The sequence below is a fragment of the Melospiza melodia genome, chromosome 1 (assembly GCF_035770615.1).
Source record: "Melospiza melodia melodia isolate bMelMel2 chromosome 1, bMelMel2.pri, whole genome shotgun sequence".
NCBI classification, from domain to species: Eukaryota; Metazoa; Chordata; class Aves; order Passeriformes; family Passerellidae; genus Melospiza; species Melospiza melodia.
Window position 1 is genome coordinate 16,594,750 of NC_086194.1, and position 27,320 is coordinate 16,622,069.

At 37.3% G+C, this 27,320-nt stretch overlaps 1 protein-coding gene across 5 annotated transcripts in view; it reads left to right on the forward strand.

Annotated features, from left to right (window-relative positions):
• Positions 1 to 27,320, forward strand: part of MPP7 (MAGUK p55 scaffold protein 7) — a 146,456-nt gene that overhangs the window by 46,715 nt on the left and 72,421 nt on the right. For all 5 annotated transcript variants that reach the window (XM_063149276.1, XM_063149269.1, XM_063149285.1 and 2 more), the window contains one exon: positions 8,100 to 8,218. In XM_063149276.1, coding sequence (XP_063005346.1) covers positions 8,100 to 8,218 — 119 coding nt within the window. The remainder of the gene's footprint in view (positions 1 to 8,099; positions 8,219 to 27,320) is intronic.

The following is a 27,320-nucleotide window of genomic DNA, read 5'->3' on the forward strand; positions in this document are numbered from 1 at the left end:
GATTCAGTAGTGTGGAATCAGAAAATGTGTGTAAGTATATATTTACTGATGGTAAACTCTTTAAAACTGTTACAGTTTTTGGACACACTTAAATTCAAATGGTCTGGCAGTTGAAAAACAATTTTACCCCTTTTTTTTTGTTTGGTGAGCAGCGTGTAGTTTTGTAATAAATGTGAAGGTACAATACTGTTTGTAAGCAGGGGCTCTGTTCTGTGTGGCTCTGTTTGTTGGGCTGAGAGCTGTAGCACACACGTGGGTGTCAGTTGTGCTGAGGCCAGGTGTCCTTTGCTGAGAGCACGCTGCCACGCTGTCCCCCTCAAGTGCAGCTGTGCCAGCATCCAGGTTAGCCAGCAGAGCCTGCATACTGTGTGCATTGCATGCAAGGGTCTGTGGCTTCTCAGCCCAATATCACATCAAATCCTGCCTGATTTAGAAGAATTAAACCTCTTAATCAGAAGACAGTTTATTACTTCTAAGAGGTAATGAGAAGCTTCCCTGCTAGCTGTTAGTTGCCTGTTGAAAAATACAGGGTTCAGAATTGATTTTTTTTTTTCCTTAATAACACATTGGTTTAGGAAAAAACCCAACACACACAAAGAACACCTGAAAGCAATATATTAGTTTTACAGATAAACGATGAAATAATTTAATTATTTCAAATAGTTTACTTTCCTACACTTACTTTGAAAAGGAGGTGGTGATGTAGGATCGTGGAATGGTTTGGGCTGAAAGGGACCTTAAAGTTCATTTAACTTCAAACCCCCTGCTGTGAGCAGGGACATCTTTTACTAGGCCAGGTTGCTGAGAGCCCCATCCAACATCACCTTGAATGCTGCCAGGGACGGGACAGCCCCTGCTTCTGGAAACAGCCTGTTCCAGTGCCTCACCAATCTCACCATAAAGAATTTCTTCCACATATTAACCTAAATTTCCCCTGTTTTCAGTTTGAACCGTTACTGCTTGTCCTGTCAGTACAGTTCCTGACAAAGAGTTCCTCTCCAGCCTTCCTTGTAGGCCTCACTCAGATATTGGAAGTTTGTTGGGGGTCATAATGCACACTCTTCCACACTGAACAGCCCCAGCTTTCTCAATCTGTCAAAATACTTGACTCTTTAAATTTGTGCATAGTCCTATATTCTTCTACAAACTTTTAAATCAAGTGTATGTGGCTGCATATATGTGACTGATTGTGTAATGGCATAACTTGTTTTGAGTGTTAATTCTTAAACTAAGTCCTTCAGTGAATCATAATGCTGAAATAATCTACTGACTTGATTTCAGGCATCAGTATTGCCTAGGGTTGTAGGACTTTTCTTCTACTCTCATGACAGATATATCCTGTATGAGATACATGATTAGCAGGGGTCTTGACCATGAGAGGTTGAGATACGTGGTAATACAGCACTGGTTCCATTATTCTTAGGCACAGCTGATTTGAAAATAATGTTGATTTCTATTGCTAGAAATCTTTATTCAAGCTTTTAATGAGATATTCTGTCTTCCTTTTGCAGATGTAAAATTCTCTGTTTAGTACTCCTTGCTTGTCCTCCCCAGTGCCAAGTATCTTATAACCTTGTAAACTGTGACTGAGGGGTTAAAACATGGCCAGTGTGCCCAGTGCCTTCCTAGTGCTGGAATGAGTTCTTTCCTGACTGCCTGCCAGGTGCTTGCTATTGCCTCCTCTAGGGCTGATGAAGATCAAGATAGAAATACCAAAGAGTTGCCAAGCTGATGTCTATGGAAAGGACCAGTCAATTAGTCAAGGTTATTCGAGGTGCCATAGCAGGCTTCATTGGAGGAGACAGGAGTTAAAAAAAAAATAAAATTGTATGAGTTTTCCACAAGCTGCTTGTTAATTTGTCCTTGATGGGTCACTTTAAATCAGTTTTATGTATATGTTATTCTTGCAGATAAAAGGTGGGTTTTTGAATACTCATAAAAGTACATTTTATGAATGTTGAAAATATCCATGTTGACACAGTGTCTAGTAACTACGTTTTTGAGGGGGCTTGATTTTGAAACAGCTTTGATGAGCCATGCAAGCAGGAGCTTTGCAGCAAGTCTTGCCCTGTATGGATGCAGATAGAGATCAGCTCTTTAACTCACATCAGAACGTTAACAGTATGTGGTATGTTAAATCTGAAATACACATGTTGAGACAAATCCTAAAAGACCAATAACTGTTTCAAACAACTGCGTATTCTGTAGCTCTGGGAGCCAAGTTCCAAAACTAAAGACTTTTCCATTTTGAAGGAAATAATATTTTTTAAAGTGATGGGTTTAAATAATTACTCATTCAACATTTTCTGTCATAACATTGTTTTAAGGTGCATGAACAAGTTTACTGTAGCTTTGAGGAATAAAAATTAGGTACAACTTTTGAGTTAAAATACTATTGCCCTTATGAATATGCAGTCTTGTTCTTTGAGGACACTTAGAGCAAAGTTCTTTTTTTCATTAGAAAAAAATATACAACATTGGTATTTCTATTGCTCTGCCATCTGTAAGGATTTCAGCATTTTACTTTTTTTTTGTGAATTAGCAAATAAATCAAAACAGATATTTTTCCCAAGATGCCGATCACTTGCATGTTGTAGTTATGCAAGTGCATGATGTAGTTACTTGGTGTCCTGTACTTTGAAAATTAATTTTTTTTGGTAGAAACACTAAACCAAAAAACTTAAAAAAGGTGCTTACTGGAATGAGTTAATCCATCTGGCTCTGCAGAGAAAAATTGTTACTCTTTAACTTTTTGTAGTGTCAGCAAGCCCATATATTCAGTGGAATTACTTAAGAGAACATAAAAAAAGAATTATTTGTAGCACATAAATTTGAGCACATAGTGGTCTTTTTACAGCTGGAGTCTGATAGGACAGTGCAGCATGTCCATCCTAATGTGCAGACACAGTGCATATGTTTTTATTTGAACCTGTACGTAAATACTAATCTCAGATTTCAGAATGAAATAATTTTCAATATGTGGTGTGAGTGACTGATTTTGTTATTCAGCAGCAAGGATGTCAGAATAAGTGCTTCTACTGCAGTGATGCTTGGTTGTGTGTAAGGCAAATGTCTGAGCCTTCGTAGAACTGTAAAGTACAGTTCAAATGTGAAAAAATGTTAGCTTGTTATAAATGGCAGCAAATGGTGCTGATTATTTTACCTTTGACAAAGTGGAAAATTTAAAGGTTGGTTTGTCCCATTTTATTAATACAATAAATTTTTACAGTGTTGTTCTGGGCCTTTAGATATATGTTCTTTAGTGTTTATTATCCCTCAGTTGCTGTAAAAATTCTAGATTTGAAGCCTGGCATCATTGTTCAGAATGCTAATTCAGGAAATTAATTAGCATATGAAAGCAAAGGCAGATCCATGTTTCCATTTCTTTCCTTACGCTTACCAAAACAAAGTTGGTGTTTTCTTGTAAGAAAGTGATGGAACGCAGAGACCATATTTTTTATCATTTAGCACTAGTTTATAGCTTCCACAGACTTGTCCTAATAATGAAGCTATGAAGGATATGACAAGAATGGTGATATTAAATTTCTCTAGACTAACAGTAAATTTTTCCACTCTGATGTCAAGAATGTAGAGCATCTGGAATCTGCAATGTGAGTGGTTCAGTACGGGAACAGTTTAATCAATTGCTTAGCCATTTATTCTCCTCCTAGGAACAAGCAGTCTTCTGCAGAATATAACGCTACAAAGGAAGCAATTTTCTAAAACTGGAAAAATCTTTTATGTCCTGTTGTTTCTGATTTAAAAGGTTTCCATTGCTTCTTACTCTTAGATCCGATTGCAGGTGCAAATCCACTGTACACGTTTTTAAATTGGAATTAGCATTACTCTACATTTTGGTCTTCAGATCAAATAAAACTAAATTGTATTAATTAGGTTTAGAAAAAGGTGAAGATGCTCTGAAGACAGTAACTGCTTAAGTGTGTTGAAAGAGCACAGTTGAAAATTGTCTTTTATCCTTTTAGGTGTGATTATGTTGTGATGAGTCTTGGGGTTCCTCCCCCCGAGCTGTAGGAATGACCAGACTTACTTCCCCTCTTAAAATTGCATAATTGTCTTACATCTCTATGTTTAATCACATTGTTAGTTTTTTTAGTGTATGCTCAGGTCTTCTGGGAATAAATTATCTACTTTTAAAAATCAAAATAAATTAGTTTTTCTTGTGTGAGTCATGTTTCCTCTGCTGAGTTTTGACACCTGAAGTGTTTTGATACTAGTAAATTCCAATGGGTGCAGGATTCCTTTTGAATATAAATGCTGGTTAAAATTAGGCAAACCAGACTAAAAAAAAATCAAGAACCTAAGAGTAGCAACAGTGTATAATAAAAGCAAAAAAATAATTTTTTTTGCATAACACTCCACACAGTGGTGCCAACATCAGGCTTTCAAAACAACAGGATTTTTTTATTTACTTTTATTTTTCTTTTTAAACAACTTCTAGATACTTTTTTTAAAAGCTCTTGGTTGTGTTCATTGACATTGTGGGACTTTAAAAAAAAAAGTGAGGTCCAAGCATGCCATATGTCTCAAGAAGGTGGGAAACATCACAATTGAGACCAAAAGCACAATCGAGGCCTGGCAGGCAGTGGTAGCTTGGAGGTGCTGATACACCTCACTCTGGTCTGATACAATGAATATGCATTTTTAATTTGCCAAACAACCTGTATTTTAGGGAGAATCACTTATGACCTTTTGGAAAGTTAATTTTTGGTTTTAAAAGTATTCAGAAGTGTTCAGTGTGGCATCCCTTCACACTTCATAATTGCTACTGGAACAATTTAAAAAAAATCTGGTTTTAACAGTCTGGCATTACTTAAACCATTGTTAAACTTGCACTTTTTTCCTATGGCCTTTGGCTCTGACTTCTGGAACCACCTGAGATACTACTTAGAAATTTTGCAGGAGGTTTGAAGTTGATCTGAAGCACTCTACTATGAAATTCAGATTACTTCTGCTGCTGCATGGCAGCATCTCTGTAGAGATCTTATAGGGCTGCAGGAATTTGAGCTACTGCCCTTCATGTGTAGGAAGGATGGATGTACTATTTGTTCAGATTTGATAAGTAAAATTAGGCCAATAAAGTGGTGTCAATTCAATACCAGTTTACACTAACTTGACAATTATTGTGTCCCTGTCCATATCACAAACGCACTTTCTTTAATATGCCATGTGCTGGTAAAGTCACATGCCAGCCACAATTTTTACTGTTTCTTCACAGTGGAATGATTAACATCAATACATTTCATGTAATTTAGACACAAGTAAAAATCATGTTTTACTTGGAGATGTGTGTAGAAGATCCACATACTTGATTTCTTAATAGATAAAAATTAGAATGCCCATCTAAAAATTTTTGATTCTGTGGTACCGTTCATCACAGGCAGAACAAGAAGAAACAAGAGGAAAGGTAAGCCTTTGGAGGTGCCACCACCTTCTTCTGCCATTGCCTTCTGGAGCTGAGTCAGGTGATCTGTAATCACACAAATTTAACTTAGATATCTTCTAGATCTTTGTCTTCTCCCCAGGTTAATACACTAAGTCCTCCTTCTGCCTGATTTTTACTTGGCTCCTTAATGGAGTTGTTTTTTACACAGTTTGGGTAGGAGTGTTTAGAGCAAAAGCATGGTGTTCTCCAGCACGCTGCATGGCACAGCCTCAGTTTCCACTGCTGCAGAGAAGGGATGGGTTCTCATTCCCTTCTGGCTGAAAGCTTTAAACAGTGGACTCTGGAGCCAAAGCAGGGAAGAACTAGAAGCATGGCCATGATATTGGATAAAATCAGTCAGCACCTGTCTAATTGTCTCCACTTCCCCAGGGGAGTTGCACAGATGGGTGCATTGCTGTTGAAGCTGGAGTGGTGCACTAGGAACATGGACACCCATTTCCCTGGAAGAGGCAATTCAGGGCTGTACAAATAAATAAAGCTCACAGAAACTTTTGAGCTGGATGTGAAACCTTCATATGTGTAAGGACCTGCACTCCTGGAGTGCTGGCAGGTGGGGTTCTTCTCTGGGAGTTTTGTGTGTAAAACCAAAGTCTCATTATGGGCTGATTCAGTCTTCCCCTGTGTCACTAATGGTTAATCCATCAGGAAATACAAACTTTCATTTTATTTTTCACTAGGGATTTGATTCTCAAAGTGTTGAGGAACAAGTTACAAGGAGAGAATAGTTTTTATAGTTGATTACATGTGGAATTTAAGCAGATCTGATGGATCAAGGAAAAGAAAGCTTACTCTGTTACATGCCTTTATTTGAGGGAAGTGTCTGAAGTTTCTGTTTTCTTTCTTCTGAATGACACACAGGAATTGTCCCCAAGCAGTTATGCCACAGTGCAAGCTTACATTGAAAACTTCTATTCCATTTTCTGACAGCCTTCAGGTTATTTTGAGGTAAATATATTTACAGTAACAAAGTGGCCACGTGTAAAGAATGTTAGCAATTTTCTAAATAAAAAAAGAAATGTTTTCATTTTCTAAATGAAACTGTCTTTTCATAAATTGTGTGATAAAACAACCGTTTTGCTAAATTCTGAAGTTCTGATAATCTGGGAAGGTGGAGTCACAAGTCCCACTGAGACCTCTTCTCTCTGGCTGTCACCTCAATCAGTGATTGTGTCTTGCTAGGCAAAGCTTGATGGTCTTTTTTTCTGTCTGCAAAATGGTAGTAGTTTGAGTTGTTTCATTTTTTTGCAGTATTTTTGAAGCAGAAACAAGAACATATTTAAATAAAAGCAGGATTGTAAGAGAAATTAATATCAACCACTGAAAAATGCTTGGAGCACAAAAAGAATGTATCTGGAAAGAAGTTTTTTTTCCCAAAATATTTTACCAAGGGGCAGTAAAAAGATGAAAATATAAATAATCAGAACCCAAAAGTGCTGTATGCAATGTTGAAAGGAATATGTACTGCCTGAAAAGGTTGTGAATTTATGTTTACTAATAAATATTCTAAATACTCTAAATCATAACTTTCAGGGAGATAATAAACATAATAACAATAGGTAACCTGTAATTTACAACAATGTTCTTTTACCGGTAGAATATGTTGTAAATGTGTTCTTGTGATGAACAGCAGCACTTACTCAGACTAAAAATAATAACAGGACCGTGTATCTTGGATCCCAGGAGACTGTTGGTGTTTTTGTAGACAGCAGACAGGAGAAAAAGGCATTTTGTCCTTTTTACCCCAAGTAATCCCACTGGAAAATTAAACATGTGCTATGAATTGATAGCAACTCATGCCAGGTTACCTCCCTAAAGAGGACTGCTGCAAACACTGTTGCTGCATTTCTTGGACAGCCCTTTGATGGTCTGTGTGCACGATGGATACTTTATGCTGTACGCTGCTGTGGAACAGTGTGCTACTGTCTGCCCCTCCGAGAGCGCTGCTGAGGTGTGCCACAAATAACTGAGCTCAGCAATTGCTTCAGCCCTAGAGAGAATCTCAAATACCTGCAAATTAAAAATGTTACTGAAATATTTCTGTGTTCATGTGTGTCTGGGAAAACTGTGTTGGTTTTTGTTTTTAGAAATTTAATCCTGCAAAACAGAGAAGGTGCTTTTGTATTGCCGTGGATCCTTGCTGAACACAGGATTGAATAAAATATTAAGCAATATATTAGCAAGAAATATTTAGAAAAACCACGAACCTTTTTTTAATGGACCACCCTATCCAGTTTCTGTTCTTTTAAGGAAGTTTTTCCTATGCATGACTCATTTCACTCTTTGGCTAACATCAAGGGAAATGGAATAACGATTAAGCAAAGGAATGTATGCTTTTTTTCTGGGTTTGTCCTTTTCTCAAAACCTTTATGAATTTTCTGCATAACCTTGTGTAAATATATATGGATGTAGAAGCTTGACAACTGTGACAAGGTAAAAAGTACCCTGCTAATACTTGTTTCTTAGTAATTTTTTCTAAATGTTCCTTTTGATTCTACATGTTAATATTGTGCTGGATACCCCAGACTCCCTCTTTAGTTAAAATGACATGCTCCAGGCAGCCAATTACACAGAACTGTTAAGTGAAATTAATGAGATCACCCTAGATCACACTTTGTGTTTTATTTTCATTTTATAGGTCTGTACGAGCTGCTGGCTGCATTGCCAGCCCAGCTGCAGCCACATGTGGACAGCCAGGAAGACCTGACCTTCCTCTGGGATATGTTTGGTGAAAAAAGCCTTCATTCACTGGTGAAGGTAAATCACATTTTAGTCAGATTCTCTTTGAGAGGAGCATATGGAAAAATGTTTTGAGCGCCATCTAGTAAACCAGTGACCAAACTGTTGCTCAGTGAAAACAAAACAGCCTTGTTTTAACTCTGTTTCTGGCGGGGTGGAAGTTGTTAAATAAGATTTTACCAAAAATACATAGATGATTTCATTTAAGAGTGATGTTTTGGCAGTGTAATGCTAATGCAACAAACATGTGTTGTTTGCCCTTGTTTAGAAAAAAGGAGTACGAAATAGTAGCAGGAAATCTGACACTTCTTTATGGTCAACATTCAAGGCCTGGAGTTTAGCTTAAATAAATAAACGTTCACAGCAAAAATTAGAAGGAATATATTTTCTGAGGTCAAGTATGGCAAGAGTTCAGTAGCCACATTAATTTAAAATAATTTCCTTTAACAAAGTCAACTGAAATTCTAGTAAGCTGTTTCTTTTATTGGCTTGTCTCCATTTAATATTGTGTTTTGCTCATAAATATGCTGGACTAAAGTACAGCCTAAAATAAGTTGGATGAATACTTGAGTAAAATATTATGCTACAAAAATGATCAGCACCAAGAAATCAAAGCATGCCGTGGGAGTACACAGAGCTATCCCAATAATCTTAAAATTGTGTGGAGCTGAAAAATGGGACCAATCAGCTGGTTAAAAATATTCCACTCCTACAAAACGGTAAGTATGTCTTCAGTCCCCAGTACAGAGCTAATTCAAGCTGGAAGGAAATTCTGAGGTCTGAAATGAGTCAGTAGATGGTAGTAACCCATGCCATGAATATATCCAGACTTGTGCAGAATTTGTTGCCCGTGTCAATTACTGATCTAGAGTAAGCTTAAAACTGGGATTATTTCTAAGTAGGTATGAAAGAATCACATTTTCCCATTTTTTTCAGTTATTTTATTCTGGAAAAAGATGTAGTAATGTTGATACTTGGTCAAGTGCTTGGTGATACTCCTCAAAATATCTGAGAATTTACGTGTAAAAGTAAAACTAAATAATACTCTCTGGCATTTGATACTCAAAAGCAACAAACAGTGGAACAGTGCTTGGCAATATTTGCTTGCCTGAAGAATTTCATCAACATTTCTGAAGTGCCATGACTCCCAGACTCCTTGTGGCTTTGCTGCAGCTGTCTGTGCAGGTGGCTCAGAAGATCACTGTAAGAGGAATACCAGTCATCTTTCTGATGCAGGCTGACAGTGGTGTGCATCTAAGCAAAATGTTATGTCAGCTGCTAAATTAGTTTTCTTTCTGGTTTGGGAATTAAAGAAGGCTGGCTAGAAAATGAGTGTGGATCTGTGAAACATTGACACTTCAACATTTGCTCTAATTTTTTATCGAGGCAAAACCTAAATGTGTTCAAACTCCTTTCACTTACTCCTTTTGCCCCTCATTCCAAAAGAAGACAGCACTGGTTTACTCACTTGGAGTATGCTCTCATTTTGGAGCAGTTGGCTTTCCTAGCAGCTCTCCTGGTTGCATGCCCTGGTTACCACGTTGTTTGTTATTGCAGGGTGGATTGGACTTTCTGACTGTAACAGAAAAGAAAGATGAGAGAGGGGATCAGTGAATGGTCATTATATTGCAATTGCAAGAAGCACTGAAATATTCCAACCATCCTCATTATTTGTCTTGTGCTCTCTAGCTCTGAATACTAGACACACATGTAACTTTGACCCTGTTGATGCTTTTTTTAATGTCCTTTTAAACCTCACACTATCTTAAAGTAGATATAATTCTTGAAATCTTGAAACTACATCTTTAGTGTTCACTAGTTGCTCTTCTTTAAGACAGTATATTAACTTCATTTGAGACTCAAAGTTTTTTAATTGCAGGAATTAAGACTATTAAGAGCATTTGGTCTGATCAGTGCATGTCACAGGCCATCAAACCTCACATTTGATTTCTGTGAAGGTCTGGTATATAAAGTAGGGTATGAAAAGCTTTCTAAATGTTATCTAGTTCATATTCTTGCCTCAAGATGGGCTTAATTGTATGTGAAACTCATGGTATTGGTTTGACCTTTAATGCATTTTTAGAAGGATTGTTCAGAATCCTCTCAAGTTTCAGAGAAGACAGTCCCTAGCATTTTTGGAAGAGAGCTGTAAGAGCAGAAGAATGAGCCCCATCTGTCATAGTTTTTCGCTGTTACAAGGCTTTAGGAGTGCAAAATCTTTTTCTAAGTTTTGGTGTCTTATTTGAAAGATTGTTTTTTCCTAGCAGTAACTTCTTAAAGTCAACTGTACTTGCAAAGACAAATGTTTTTAATTCTGCAGTCAGAGAATGATGACACATATTTTGTAATAAAAAAAAAGAAAAAGAAAGGAAAAAATGTGCCCTTGTCTTGGGCCAAGGATGTTGTGATCCTGGTATGTGGCAGTGTAGGAAGAAAATGAGCATGGGTATATTACCAGTTAGCACTGATATTTCTCTATTTTTAATATGTTGCTTAATAAAAATTTCTACACCAATCTTCCTACCTTACTGCTTAATAATTTCAGATATTATAAAAAACCTTTTTTCCTAAGTTATGAAATTGATAATATGCTCCAAAATTATTGGAATATTTAAGTATAAAATGAACTTACTGCTTTTTCTACAGATATTCTACGTTTCATGGGTATTTAATTACTATAGCTTTTTCTTCATGGTTGTGTACTATAGCATATGGTTTGCTATTCTGGCTCTCTAAATATTGAGAAGAAAAAAAGAAGAAGAAAAAAAAAAAAAAAGCCCCAGACCTTGTCTTGGAGTTCTCTTCATTCAGTATTGTTGGACAGAAATCTCTTTGAGAACTTGGATGAGTCTAAGCTGTTCTAAGAAGTCAGAAGTGGAAAAGTTGTATTAGATCATCCAATCCATTCCCCTGCAAATACTGGATTGCTTTCTACAGTACATTCCTATTGTAGTTAGTAAAAGCAGCAAACACTGATGCAACTGCTCTTGCTGTCCCTTTTCTTCACAAAGGAATCTGTTAATGAGATTTTAGTTTACAAAGTAAAACATAGATGAGGGAACCCACAACTGTTGTTGACAGTTTGGAAGGGAAAACTGGTTCTGGATAGTTTAAAATTTGTTTCTGCTTCCCTCAAATTGTTACTTCCTTCTTCTCACATGACTCTCAAATTTTACCAAAAAACTTCAGCCATCTCATTCTTTTTTATATAGCAGAGATCCTGTTAATTCTGTAGATTTGTAGGATAGAAACACGAGGGGAAGATCCTTCAGGGTAATTACAAACATTGATGTAGCTGATACCTGAAATAGTAGCATGCTCAGCTTGGATAATTTTTTAGAAAGGATAAATAAAAATGTGCTCCAGCTACTCCTGTGGATTATTTTTAGAGGAGCAGCAAGAATTTCCATGTGCATTTGCTTGCTGTTAGTGCACCAGACACGTTTTACTGTTTGTCTGTTTAGCTCCAGGATGAAGCTTCCACTTGCACTGTTGCCTTAAACATTTCTGGTTGTGGATGTAATGCTCGAGAATTGAGTAAACTTTTCTGTTGCACAGCTACCAAAGTATTTAATAACCAATTGCAGTTTGGATCTGGCCAACTCAGTACTGTACTTTCCATTATGAAAATGAAGCCACAGCAAGTGCTGTTGCTCTTTCTCTTGATAGGGAAGAGTTTGCACATTCAAAAAGCCATGTGTTGCACTAGGAGAAAAAAAAAACAACTACTGCAAAAGTAAGGAATATTTGGTGAATCAAGTCTGATTTTATTATAGCTGCATAGTATTTTTATAGCTGGCCCAACAAAACCTTAATTTGTGGTAATTTTCCTAGTTTCACCTGGGTTTGATTTGACTTGAAGTTCAAAGAAACTGCATTTTCTATGTGCTAGAGTTTGACCATATAAATTGCTTAAAACATATCAAAAATAAACTAGTCAGGTATATCCTGGTGAAATTTCTTTGGCATGTAAGATGAATTGCATGATTACATAGCCCAAATTTTACAGTCATTGTGTTGGAAATTTTCAGTGTGAGTACGCAAATATGTAAATGTAAATGGTTTCAGTATACTGTGGTTCCATGTTTGGCAAGAAGAAAAATAAAGACAGTATTTACGAAAACTAAGTTGACTAAGGCAAAGCAAAGGGAATTGATTTGACACATCCCTTAGTGATAAAATCAACTGTATTCAGATGACGTACTAAATCTTCAGTTTGAACTGTTTGTGGGAAGAGATGTGCAGGTTATTTTGGCGTTTGTGAAAGCTCCCATGGTGCAGCTTTCCCTACCCTGTGATATGTCAGCTGTTCTGTGTCGCAGCGGGCGTTGTTCAGAGTGCTGTGACCCTTCTGAAGAAGCCTCTTGAAAAAGACACCTCAGGGGCACAGGCATGGTGTGCTCGCAGTGTGTGATTTCAGCTCACACAGGGTGATTTCAGCTCACAGTGTGTGATTTCAGCTCACAGTGTGTGATTTCAGCTCACACAGGGTGATTTCAGCTCACACAGGGTGATTTCAGCTCACACTGGGTGATTTCAGCTCACAGTGTGTGATTTCAGCTCACACTGGGTGATTTCAGCTCACACCTGGTGATTTCAGCTCTTTTGTGATCCAGGCAGAAGGAGAGACAGCATCTTCCTGTGGGGTTCCAAGGAGAGCCTTTACTGAGCTTCTTCCTCCAAGGGATGCAGGGATGAAAGAGTCTCTCCAGCAGGGAAAGCAGGGGTTTATGTAGGGATCTTGAGGGGTGGGACAGAACACCAGGGCCAATGGGATATATTCAATCTGCATGTTTCATGGAGGCATGCTGGGAGAAGCCTTTCTTCTCACCCTACCCCAGAGGCTATGGCTTGAGGGGTTTTCCCTCCAGAGGAGTGTTGTGGATTCCTTCCCTGTTGGCCCACCAGCTCCACAGTTGTGCAGTCAACATCCAGCTGTGTGCTTCCCAGATCATGTGCATTCACCTGCTGTGTTGTGCCATCCACATGATGCATGCTACTGCCTGGGCACAAGCTCAGGCACCCAAAGATTTGGATCTTCTTCCCTTAAGAATGTAGAGAAAATGGACTTCTGACTGTATCAGTTGTAGGTTACAACTGATTGTTCTGAATGTATTGTTCTGTGTTTTTGGTGGGCATGGTCCACAGACGGAGGGAATGACATCTCTGGGTGTGGCTGAAAAGCACGTGGTGGCTGAGGAGAATGTATTAAATGGTGAAGACCAGAGCCTGACATGATAAAAAATGAAGGTTGTTGATCATACTGAAATAGAAGTAGATTTCTGCATGGAAGGCTGATGATGGAATATGTTGGCTACTTCTGCACTTCAAGTTTGGACTGACATTGAAATACTTTTTGCAGGACATACAAAACTTATTTATTTTTCCATTATTTTGTTCTTTATATATACTTTCTCTAGAACTAATATTTATACAGTCTTCATATTTATTGTTCAATTTGTTTATTTCCTGCATGTCTCAAGACTTTTTTCTGTTGATCATATAGAAGGGGAAGAGAACAGGGTTTGTTTGTGAGGGGATTTTGGTGGCTAAGATATTTGCACATGTTAAGGCAGTGGTGAGAGTGGTTTCTGATTTCAGGGTGGACAAAACCAGCCACCTCAGAAGGAGCTCAGAGGAACTCCAGTACACAAGAACTGCAAACCTATAAAATGCACAAGAATAGAAAATGGGACTGGGGTTTTTTACCTAACCTCAATTTATCTAACCGAGTGAGAAGGTTATGATTTAGGGGGAAAAGCACTGGAGAGTTGGAGAAGTGTATGGACCACCTTGGAGTGGGTGGAATAATTGAAACTGACAGCTCAATCAGAAAAATGCTTCTTTGATATTTGAAGTCCTTAAGGTTCTTTACTGATGAGTTCTCAAGCATATTTATTTTTAAAAAGCTGTACCTCTCCAGTAATGGGAATAGGCAGCAGTTCTCTAAATTCATGTGGAGGTCTGAAGTACTTTTTGCCTTGGAGATAGGAAAAATTAAGGAAAAGGCAGTATGAGTAAGGATTTAGCACCTGGGCATAAGGAGGAGGAAGTGAGAGTGTGGAGGAGGTGATTGATAGCCAGTAACAATTAATGGCCAATGAAATTTAATTGTTCTTTGTACTTTAAAGAAGAATCAGGCAAGGTTGCTTTGTATGTTAAAGTTTACATCTTTCAGCCAGAGAAGCAAGCAAAGCCTCCTCATGGCAGAAGTGAAGTGATCACTCTTGTGACACAGACTGCCCAAACAGTGCGCAGATGTGGTTGTGCTGGTGGGGAAACTTAAGCTATTTCTGGCAAGAGGAGAAGGAATTTACTAAAGTTGAAGTCATTAATAATAATGAATTCGGTAATAGGTGGCACTTATTTGTCATTCTTTGAATCCAGCTCATCAGAGACACGATGCAGTTTCCAGCTCTCAAGAGCTACCTAGGAAAATAGGTATAGTGGGGTGTATGTGACAGTATTGGGCTACTGAATGGACAAACATGTTTTAAGGCTACATGGAAGAAAATAAAAAAAATTCTTTTTCTCCTTCTTTTTCTCATTCTGTTTCTTATTCTTTTTCTCATTTTCTGGAGAGTAAGGTTGATCTCTAATTAATTTTTGAAACTTCCTGCTAGATTTTTATGTACAGAATATATATGGAGGAATGCTAGAATTTCAGTACTCACCTGATCCAAAGTGTTTGTAGGCAATGGTCTAATTAATATATCAAAATACAAACTTGCCACATGCTTTCTACTTAGCTAAAGCTGAGAGTTATTGGGAAATAATGAAATCCTCTTGATGACTGACAACAGTTTGCATTCATATTTGGAGTAATTACCACTGAAGCAATGAGTCATTTTGCTTCCATCACAATTATTACATTTAAAAAAAATTGTAATGCAAGGTGTTACTCGTCATGAAAAAATGCCACATAAACTTAAAGTGTTACTTTTAAAGCCAAAGTGATTTTTTGAGACTTGCTGAATTGCCAGCAACTGAAAACTGTAAGCTAAGAGATCACTCTTAGCTGGAGGCAGTCAGCTGCCTTTGAGCTTAATTTCCATGGGAACAGTGATCAGATTAATCAAAATAAGGTAATTGAGATTTTATAGAAAATAGTACACGATCTTTACGTTATTCAGGCTGATATTGTTTCCATGAAAAAATTTGGAAAAAAGGTAGCTAGCAGCCAGGCATTGAGCAAATGATTGCTTTTCTTGTTAAGTTTCATGTATTTTCTGGTCACTCTGTGTGTGTTGAACCATTTGACTTGTTTCTGCTTTTGTATTATAAAAATGGAGTACATCGGGTAATAACTGGGCAAAAATAAGCAAAATAAAAATAGATTCCTTTTGGAATAATAAATAAATCCCCCAACCCTCCATGTTTTGTCTCTAAGTAAAGACAAAGTTGTTTTTCCATGTGTGTTCGCTCATACATACCTGTGCTTATTTTTGCCTTCAATTACGTGAAAAAATGCCCCTCCTATTTATTTAGGCATAGCTTTAGATGGTGTAGCCTTATTTGTAGAAGAATGCAAGTTAGGGCCAAGTGGATGCAATAATGCAGTTGTGAAATATGGATCCTATGTGATGGTTCAGCTAAAAATATTTGTTATAGTGTAGCTAGTATGTAATTTACAAGAAAGTAGACAGCAGGTGGACAATAAATAATCATTTTGTCCATTCAAAGTTTGTTGAATTGGTTCTCCTGTGTTCTCTTTTGTGGTTTTTTTTTCATGTATTTTTATTTTGTATATTTTGGTAGAAATTTAACTGAATATCTAATGTTAACTTCTTTGTCAGGAATCTAGACATTTGGTGTGTCTAGGATCTTTCAGTTTCTACATCAGAGCTGCTAATGTGTTTAGTAATAGGCACTTGCAACTTTTCATCTAGATTTTTATGAGGAAGTCTTGTTCCTGTCATCAACTCCTCTATCAACCCACTTTGTTAAAAATAATAATAAAAACCTGAAGCTCAGATCCCAAAAGGATCAAATTGTCTTGTTGACAGTTTAGTCTCATAAAAGCTGTAGAAATTAGGTTGGTATCAGAAGTCCCTACAGGTGGGTGTACCAACAAACTTTTGAAATTAAAAGTAAAGCAGATAAGCTTATGAAATTAGAGGTGTGAAGTGTTTGTCTTTGAGTATTACTTGAAACTTGTGAATAAATCAGTGCTTTGGAATGTGAAAAAACCTTGGTTTAGGTTAAAGTCCAGACAGAGGCTTTTTTTTGGATCAGTGGTAATTGATTTAAAGTTTCTGCTGGGAAACATCCAAAGAGTAGCAGAAATCCAGCCAAAAGGTACTGGACATAAAATAAGAAAATCAATCCTTCTAAGATAAATAGTTTGTAATTTCATTGTTACCAAGGGGGCAGTGTACCAGTGCCTGGTGACTAAACTGGTACTGCAGTTCAAAGAGAACTTTTAGAACCAAAATCTATGCATATACCCAAATTTTTCTTGTCTTGCAAAACTTGTGCAGTATTTACTTAACCAAAGTGATACATTTTTTGTCTATGATACTGAGACTAATGAAAGGTCTCATAAGCTGCTCAGTAATAGTCTGATAAATCCAAGACATCCAAGGATAATGTAATTTTAAACTGTTTTTCTACAGTGTTCTTTTTCCTTGGACTAGAAATTCTGTGGCAGAACATGTGAGGGAGTGTTTAAAACAATTATTTTGTTACTGTCTTGGACTGTTTTCCTTCTAAGAGCAGAAAGTCTTAGCTACCCAAACCAACCTCTGCAGTGTGAAAACATTGTAAGAGTTAAGAAGGATGGGATGTGATAGTTATAAAATCTTTCTGAAGCATGAAAACTGATACAATAAGATTTAATAAAAATCGTACTTTTAAGATCCAGCAAAAATGCCTGCCAGTGTTTCCTACCAGCAGGTTTTGTTACTCCTTATATTAGCTTTCCTTCTTTTTTTTGGAAGTCTTGGTTGTATCATTTCTCCAGCTAATTCTTGTGAAGTTCATTTGTTCACTGATCTTTTCAGTGTTTTGTTCACTGATTTGTTCAGTGTTCACTGATCTTTGCTTCCTTACACACATACTCACTGTTGGTAGTATGGTAGGTGTGCACTATTCCTTTGCACTTCCACATGGCACTTTGGCACAGTGCCTCAGTGAGCCATTTAGAGTTGCACATGATTTCCTTGTGGACAGGTATTTTCTATCTTTCCCCACTCCCTAAGACCAGTTTTTCCCTCTGTGTGTTCTCCCATGTATATCTGCAGGCTTGTACTATCTCTTGTCTAATAAATAAGGCTTGGATTAATTCCTTGTCTTTTAGGAAAATTAACACAGTAAGTGTATGAAGATGAAATACTTGTGTGCCCTGTTAACATGGCTATATAAATTCATAGGGGAAGCTCTGCTTTCATCTCGTTTGCTACATTGCTTTAATGTATTTGCAAAGTTACACTATTTCATTAGATGCAAGCTAAGCAATACTCCATCAGTGCTGGAATTGAAGGTATTTTGAGATTTGCCAAGTGTAGCAAATACCAGGACAGGAAGACTGTTTGGTCTTGGCTGCAGAGATGCAGTCAGAGATGCACTAGGAGATGGATGCAGCCACTGCTGAGCACCTGCACCAGTAGCCAATTGACCAGAAATGCCACCACAGGCAGAGCAGTGCTTCAGCCAGCACAGGCACCAATGGCACTCATGTGAAAAAAGCAGGCAGCCTGGTCCCATTTCTCATCTCCAGCTGATCAAGGCACTGCTGACACCACACACCCTTCTGCTCTCTACATTTCTGAACAGATCCATGTTTGTAGATTCCTCAAATACCAGCACAGGTGCTGAGTGCAGCTGAACAGCCATGCCTGGGCCCTAAGCTCTTTACCCAGCCACAGGTTAAGAGTCCAAGTCCTTTCAGATAAGGGTGTCCACTTATTTGCTGGCTACACCATTAGGGAAATACAAACATATTCCTTTCATCATTTTCTGGACTTGGATTTCACACAGAGAGACATATATCCATCAGTATTATTATCAATAAAATAATAAACCATTTTGATTTCTGAATTCCGCTGCACATTTTAATTTCATTATCTATAGTTCTCACACTGTACTAGATGCATCAGCATAACCCTCTTGATCCTTTTGCTAGCCAACACTTCAGAACTGTTTCAGAGAATGTTAGTGCTAAGTTGGTACTTTGTGCTCTCTCCTTCAATTTTAGGTTATTTTCCCTCTGATTTTGGTTGTGCTGCCTTTCTCCTTCACTCTGTTTCATCAAGCACTAACATGAAATCATTGTTCTCCAGAGTAGGAGATTTTGAACCTTGGAGCCACTGACTATTTTCAGCCCCAATGGTTCAGGTACAGCATGACTCTTTATGAAGAACATGATGTTTACTGAGTGGAGAGCATGGTGGAGGGTAAAGTCTTTGTCTGTTGGAAATTAAATCTGTATTGTCTCCTTGTCTCTTTCTAACTTTTCTTGTTGGCTTTTGCTAGCAATCACAGCCTGCACAAGGTAATTCCAGTGATTTCAGTTATTCACAAACATGACTGCCTCAATTATTTTGATAGTAGGAGTTAAAAAACACTCCAGTCCTGCCAGCTATAAATGCTAGGGATTATATATGGGATAGCCTTGAGTACTGCTTTACATTTAGTATGGATATCATCTTCATAAAGTATTTTCAGTTTTAATGTGCTTTACAGATTGGGTTTCATGGAAAGGAGCAGTTTTTGTTGAGATTTAGTGATTAAATAATCCAGTAATGACACTGCAGACATACACAGCTTTAATCAGGATCAAACCATAAATCAGGATGTAATTTTGAATTTCCAAGTTTCAAACATTCTAGGAAAAAAGTAACCCATAATTGTCATCATGTTAATTGGCATCTAAAATACTAAGCTGATCATAGTGAAGTTTAGTGTATCATTAAAGGCTAACTACAAATCATAGCCTAGCACGTGCCAAGCAACAAAACATTTGTAATTGTGTGCCTATGTGCTTTCATTTGGAAACATACACTTTCCACCAATTTCTAAATAATAATCTGACCAGGTTTTATTATTGTCTTCTCCCAAAGGGGAAGCAATATTTTCCTTTTGTGGTATATCAGGAAACCACTGCAGAACACCTTTGTATAGCTTGATCCTGTGTTCTGTCCTGCTTCTGCTCTTTCTCTCTTTAGTTATTGAATATGCATATTTGTCTTTTAACTTACTAGAAGTAGATTATTTGATAATTTTTTTTCTATTGCTAAATGAATTTTTAATGTATGCAAGCCTTTAATTCCCTTTGTGTTATGTGCATTTATTGTCCCTTCATAACCATTCTGTCATGGTTGCTCTGTGACAATGTCATCGTGGTTTTTACTTACCTCAGCTTTTCCACCAGTTTAATAATGTAGGCAAGAGTGACCTCTCATTCACTTGAGGCTGATCATTTAAAGATGGGTATTGTTAAACTACTTCACTATATTTTGATTGAGGTGGGGGAACTTGAGTTAAGCTGGATCATTATTTTTGTTCTCTTGTTCTATCAAGGGTAAATTGACATTTTTGCTCAATAGAAATGGAAATGTGTTGCCTTTTTGTTCTGTTAATGTTATGATTCATGGCACAAAAATGTAAAACAAAACATCAGTGGATAATGATACTCTGGTATTATTTAAATTTTTGCTGGTTTCATATTCAAATGCAGTGTAAACCAGGCTAGGTCATGCTAGCTAATGTTTTGGTTGAATCCTACTTGGAAAAAGGGGACTGGAGCTGGGGAACAGTTCCAGGTTGGAAACTGTCAGGAAATCTCTTGGCATCCCAGCCACTGATAATTTTGTGTTGCTGGTCTGTATCTTTATAGATCCTTATTACAAGAGTGAAATTGCTAAATTTATCCCTATATTCTTTTTTGTAATGGTAGCAGCTCCCTTATCTTTGTTACTCCTGTCTCCTCATTGGGCTATTTGTACTGTTTTCTACCAGCTTTCCAATATTTTAAGATATGGTGTGGCTGTAATTTTGTACACCTGTGCAAATACATTCGTGTTACCCCTTCCAGTATAAAAATAAATTAATATGTTTGCTTTGATTTGAAGCTTCCTGTGAAACAGGTTTGTATGTTGAGGTGATTTAGTGCAAAACTTGAAGTGCACTGGTCTGAAAAGGTAGCGGAAATGGCAGTAAATCTCTCCTAAATTACTGCAATTTTCTTCCAATATTTTGTCATTATTTTTCATATTTCTCTTTTTCCTACAGCACACATTGCACTTATGTGTTGGTGTTTCTCTGTCCTCTACAGGGAAGGTTGAGAATTAATTTTGTCTTTTAAAACTATTGTAATTTTCCGGTTGAAGTTACTTGGGACATTTTACTCTTAATGCATCTCTGTATCCTTTTAAGTGAAATTAAGATGCTGTCTTCATGTATTTTTAAATTAAAATTGTTGCTATAAATCTTACTTGCTGGTATTAATTGATTTATTTTAAGCTCTTTGTTTTGATTTCCATGCAATTTAAAATGTAGCCTGGTCCCTGGCTGCAGTGTGCAGGCCTCAGCAGCTTCTCTTACCTTCTGTGCCTTCTGAAGTATTCACTGCAAGTCTTCAGTTGCTGATTTTGATTGATCTTAACTTTGCCCCCCTATTTACATATTTTCTCCACATTTAAAAATTTTTCTTCAACTACTTTTACCATTATTCCCAGAAAAAAAAAAAAAAAAGACTTTTGTAGACTTTGTGTCTGCTGCTCATTGTCCAAGGTCTGTTTGGTATGTTGGATCTGCTTGGCAGGCTTTGTGACCAATCACCTCTTTTAGAGACCAGGGAAGGCTTGAATGCAAAGCATGTCTTCACAGGGGCTCTTTGCTTTCATGGCCATGATTTCATTAAAGAACATTTAAATAAATGTTTAATTTTACACTGGTGACTTGTCCAAATGGTCTTAAGCATGAACATAATGTTTGTGATTGTTTCCTGTTTCGTGTTGCTTGGATTTTTAACATGGACAGTATGCAGGCAGAGGGAGAAGGGAAAGGTGATGTTTTTAGCTCCCTTGCCTGTTGGCAGAGACTGGTAAAGATTTTTCTTGCTGCATTTCAAGCAAAATCTAAAAAAGCACCTTCACATGCAGCTACTTTTTATTTGTCTGTCTGTCTGTCTGTCTTGCCTAAGGTTGATGTATGGGGAGTCTACCTCTGATGGCTTTTACATTTGAAGTTCTTCAACAGTTTAGTTGCATGACTTAAGTCTCCTGAAGTTTTAATTGCAGAATTGACTAAAAATCCATTTCTGGGTTTCATGTTTGAGAAATTGCATTAAAGGTTAAGGTTAGTCCTTAGTATCTGTTTACAGTTGATGTCTTTTAAATTAATTGTTATGAATATTTAAAAAGTATTTACTATGTTATTTTATTAGGGTTTTGGATTGGGATCCAGTGTTTGTGGGACTTTGATGCAGGTTTATCAAAAGTTGTATTTACAGCAGAATTCTGCTGTGATGATGGAGGTCTTAAATAAAACAGGTTTTTGCATTATCTGATGCTTTAGAGTAGCTTCTTTTAAAGAGTGGCAGATTTTTCTTGAGGCATGTGATAGGGAAGCAAAAGACTAAGAATAGAAAATAGTAATGTAATTGTAATTGTGTTTTGCATGTGTATGAATGTCTAAAATATTGGGGGTTTTATTCCTATCAGTAAATTTTCATATGTATGGACATGCAGCTTTCAATGTCAGTGTTTTTCTTCAAATGTAATTTATAAGGGAAAAACATAATCTTCTGAGTTATTTGGTTTTTTGTGTTGTTGTTGTTGTTGGTCTTTGTTGATTTTGGTCTTTGCATCTGAGTTTTATTAATTACATTACCTGCTCTGTGTCACGACCTGTTGCATAGGATGTAGAAAAAGCAGAAAGTGAGCTGTGTATTTCTCACATTGCATAAATTGAACTGACCCCACTAGATGGTGCTAATTGATAAATGTATATCTATGTATATTTGTATAGATGTATTTAATTTTAGCTTAAAGCATAGATGTCCATGTCTGTGAATGAAGTCTGGGCATTGAATGGGTTAATTCTGTAACTCTGAGCTGCACAGAAGTGATCTCTTCAGTGAACCTGAATCGAATTCCATCTTGGACTAGCTTGCATTGAGTACAGACTGTGAGGATGATGTTTGCTGTACTAAGCAGGAATAAACCCAGCTCTTCATGATTTAAAGTTAGCAGTCTCTGTTTGAATAGTAAAACTGAAAAAGCCCAATTCTGTGCTGAAGTGTCTTAGCCTGTATGCAGCAAATCCTGTTTTCTTCAATTAATACTTAATTGGCATTTATGTAGGATCTTAATTCTGCGGGGAATGGAGCTTGCTGAAAAAAGCAACCATCTGACAATCAAACAAGTAGTTTAGCTGTCCTTCTGTTGGAATTGTGTTTACTCGGAGAGCAGGGTTAGGAAAGTTCTTTCCTTTGGATTTATATCGTTAACAGAACAGTGGAAGTCACTTTTGGAAAAAGTCTGGAAATTTTGTTGTGCATAATGAAATAAAAATATCAGTTTGAATTTGTGACGTTTAAAAACAGTAGTATCAGAAGAAATGAAATTTACAAAGCAGAACATTTATAGATAAAAACATTCTTGTGGGTGAATTAGATCCTTTTAATGTTTATATAAGTGTAGGTGTTTTTTTTAAAGAAAACATTGAGACATTTGAGGTATTATTGAGGTAAGTATTAAATCTAGGCACATACTTGTTTTGTTTCTAGCCTCTAAATTAAATCCTAAACTTAGATTTCAAGGAAGTTTATTAGCAGTGAACTGGGCACCTGCTCTTACTGCGCAGTTTTTCTATACTTTCTTAGCAGATTTGCAAAGACGATTCTAATCTTTCAGTTCTGTTTCACATTGAAGATTCTTTTTCCACTGTATTTATTTGACAAAGCAGGACCATACAGTTCATTTAAAACCTGTCCTGTTACCTTTTTATTTAGAAAAGTGCTCTTTTAATTTAGTTTAATTTAATTTCTTTTAATATACTCTCTCCATAATCTTAGCAAGTTACCTTTTCAGTCCTCTGACTTGAACTTTGGGAGTAATGTAACAAAAATGGTTATTAGTATTGGCACAGAAAACATTGTAAATTTTTGTTTGAATTCACTTTATAGCTCTTTCTTTGCTAACCAACATACCAGCATAAAGCACTAGGAAATAATGGAATATTGCTTTGGGTTTTAAAAAGTTGCAGATAATCAAACTCAATCACATGTCATGAAAAGTTCAGGATTGCTGTTTTCCCAGGTGACCCTCAGCTGTAATTTGAGTGCTGTTGTTTGTACGTTTTCTGCTTAGAAGGATTTCAGATAATGATAGTTTCTAAAGTGCAGTCAGCTGTTGATGTGATCGTTGTTCTTTACATTTCAGCAGCATCTCCAGTCTTTTTTCTTTCCTTTTTGCATTCATATTTATCAGTATAGTTATGCATACCTATTTTAGATATTTTTTTATTTGAAGTGTTCAAATCTGATATTCAGGATCAAAGAATGATTATATTTTTCTGATTTTTCTAAGAAAAAACTGCTCCTCTCAAATTCATAAAATGCTCCTCTCAAATTCATAAAGATCTTTAAATTTAAAACCAACACCAGACCTTAAAAGGAGAAACACTTTTTTACATAAAACAGTAACATTATATTTGCACTGTTAAAAAAAGGTTTGCTATAAACCTGAAGAAACCTGTATATTTCTTAAAATCTGACCAATGCAAAGACTTGAAGTTTTTAATTTCTGATGTTTTAGATCAGTTCTTTGGATTATTTGTTATACATAGTAATTCAAATTAGTTAGGCATACATTTTGCAAGTCTTTGTTGCATTACTTAGACACAGTCAGGTGATACCTGAAAAGAAGATTTTTCAGTGAGAAAAATGAAAGATGCCCTTCAAGAAAGAACAAACCCCAAAGTTTATTTTTGGAAGGTAGGCTTGAAATAATAGAGACAGGTATATGTGTTTTTCTGATAATTTTTATTTTAAAAAATAATTTTTTTATTTGTTAACTTTTATTTGAACTATTTTTTAGTTCATTATTGTCATGAATTCAATGTTTTTCATCAAGTTTTTATTTAGAATCATTATATAAACAGCTATTTGATTATTGCAGTAAATGTTGTTTCCATCTCTATTTTGTTAAAACTATGCAACTTTTCTGTGTGCTCTTCCTCAACACTGAAGATCTTCAGTAGGAGTTACAATTCCTTTCTTGCTTGCATTAAGTAAAAGTATATTTTAAAAGTCACTTAGAAATAAAGATTTCCTGATATAGTTGACATATAAACAAATATTGCAGTTGGTGGTATGTGCGTCACTATCAGTAATTGAAATATCAAAAAATGTAAGATTACAGTACTTTTTTCTAAAGAGATGTCATTGTAGTAGTATTGGTTTCAAATTAAATACACTTTTTGTATGTGATTAGTCATTGTCTTCCTTTTGTTGATGAGGAAATTGATGCTTAGTTCCTTTGGTAATGTGCTTATAAATATTTGGATAAAAAATTGTTATAATTCTAAGTACTGTTACCACTGAACCTTGCAGTCTTTTATATATGACTTTGAGAGTTTTGCTGTATGCGTGTTCAGTTTGCTCTGTCTGTAGTACTGCACAAAATTTCCTGAGAGCTGAGTCAGGATCTTTAATGAAAGATTTGGTATATTGTGTTGTGAATGATCTACCCTTATCATTTTCTTAATGAAAGGAAGGGAGAAAAATCGATACTTACATGAGCCCACCTCAAATTCTGTCTTCTGTTTAAATCTGAGTGTTTCAATTTGAAAAGTGTTTTTATTAAAGTAATAATACTGAGGGGAGGAGGAGGGAGCATCGAAGTGGGAGTGTATAGACAGAAGGGCCATAATCTGGGAAAAGCAATTTGAGACCTGGAATCTTGAGTTCAGTGTTGCTCTAATATTTGCTGAAATATTTCCCTCAAAATTTTACCAATTTTAACGTGTGTTTACACAACAGGTCATTGTGTACTTTTGGAGAAGAGAATTGCTATACTTTTATCAAATTTGGACTGGTACTATTGAGACTGGGACATGATGGGTTTATTCCCCCGATTTTGTTGAAACTGTATTTATGAAGCACAGTGCATTAAAATTGTAGGGATCTTTAGCATCCACGGACTGCAGTTTGAAGACTGCTTGTTTCAAAGGAAAAAAATTCTGATGTTCTGTTCAAGGACCTCATGTCCTTAGCTCACATAAAAGAGTTTAATTCAAATTTGGAATTGTTCTGATGCTCCTTCCTTTGGAATTGGGGTTAAAAGTACAGAAAAACAATTTTGAAAATACTGTATACAGTAGCCATGTAGACTGTTTGGCTCTAAAGGGGCAGAGAAATTTATTTTGGAGCAAGTGCAACTTGTTTAGCTTTGGTCTGAACTTCCTCTGTCTATCTAGGGACCCTTTTCCTATAAGCAAAGTCATCAAAACCTTTGCCTATTACTGACAAAAAAAGAGCCATTTGAATGAAGTCTGTGAAATCTCATATAATAGGACCTTTATTTTATTGTATAAGGAACAATGAATTCAAAGTGAATTTTTTAAAAAGTAAAATAAACATTTTTAGAAGCTCTGCATGAATAACTGGGTTTGTAGCCAGTATTTAATCTGTTTTGCTTACCATTGCAAAAATAAAATAGCAAATGCTATTACTGTATTACCTCCTTTTAGCAACAAATGGAGAAGGAGAATTGCCATCCTTTAGTGGGTGTGGGGAAAAACATAGTGACAAAGAACAAGGAAAAGGCTGAGGTATTTAATGCCTACTTTGCCTCAGTCCTTAACAGTAAGATCAGTTGTGTGGGTTCCCAACCCCTGCACTGGAAGACAGGCACAGGGTCAGAATGAAGGCCTGTAATCCAGGGGGAAGTGGTGAGTGACCTGCTACACCATTTAGACACACCCCAGTCTGTGGGGCCGGGGGGATCCACCCCAGAGAACGGAGGGAGCTGGCAGAAGTGCTCACAAAGCTCCTTTCCATCACTGGCCAGCAGCCCTGGCTGACTGGAGATGTCCCAGTTACTGAAAGTCAGCAAATGTGACACCCGTCTGTAAGGGGGGTTGGAAGGAGGATCCAGGGAACTAGAGACCTGTCAGCCTGACCTCAGATCTTAGCAAGGTCACAAAGCTGATTGTCTTCATCATCACAGGGCAGTTGCAGGATAACCCAGGCGATCGGGCCCAGCCAGCATGGGTTGAGGAAAGACTGATCCTGCTTGTCCAATCTGATCTCCCTCTGTGGCAAGGGGACCTGCATATTGGATTAGGGAAAGACTGTGGATGTGTCTACCTGGACATGAATAAAACCTTTGACAACATTTCCCACAGCATCTCCTGGAGAAGCTGGCTGTCCATGGCTTGGATAGGTGTGCTCTTTGCTGGGCAAAACACTTGGGATGGCTGGGCCCAGAGAGTGTTGGTGAATGGAGCTACATCCACCTGGTCGCTGGTCACCAGTGGTGTTCCCCAGGGCTTGGTACTGGGGCCAGTTCCATTTAATATCTTTATCAATGATCTGGACAAGGGCATCAAGGGTGACAACAACCTCCGCAGTGCTACAGGCTGGGGGAAGAGTGGCTGAAAACTGCCTGGCAGAAAAGGACCCGGGGGTGCTGGCTGACACGAGCTGAATGTGAGCCAGCAAGGCTCCAGGTGGCCAAGAACGGCATCCTGGTCTGGGTCATCAGCAGTGTGGTCAGCAGGACCGGGGCAGTGATCACGCCCTGGTATTCGGCACTGCTGAGGCTGCACCTCACATTCTGTATTCAGTACTAGGCTCCTCAGATCAGGAGGGGCATTGAAGGTCTGGAGCATGTCCAGAGAAGGCCAGCAAAGCTGGGGAAAGGTCTGAAGCACAAGTCTGATGAGGAGCAGCTGGGTGAGTTTGACCTGGAGAAAAGGAGGCTCAGGGAAGACCTTATGCTCTCTACAACTCCCTGAAAGTAGGTTGTAGCCAGCTGGGGTCAGTCTGTTCTGCCAAGTATCACGCAATAGGACCAGAGGAAATGGTCGCAGGTTACACCAGGGGAGGTTTAGGTGGGATTTTAGAAAAAATTTCTTCACTGAGGGGTGGTCTCCAGCCCTGGAGCAGGCT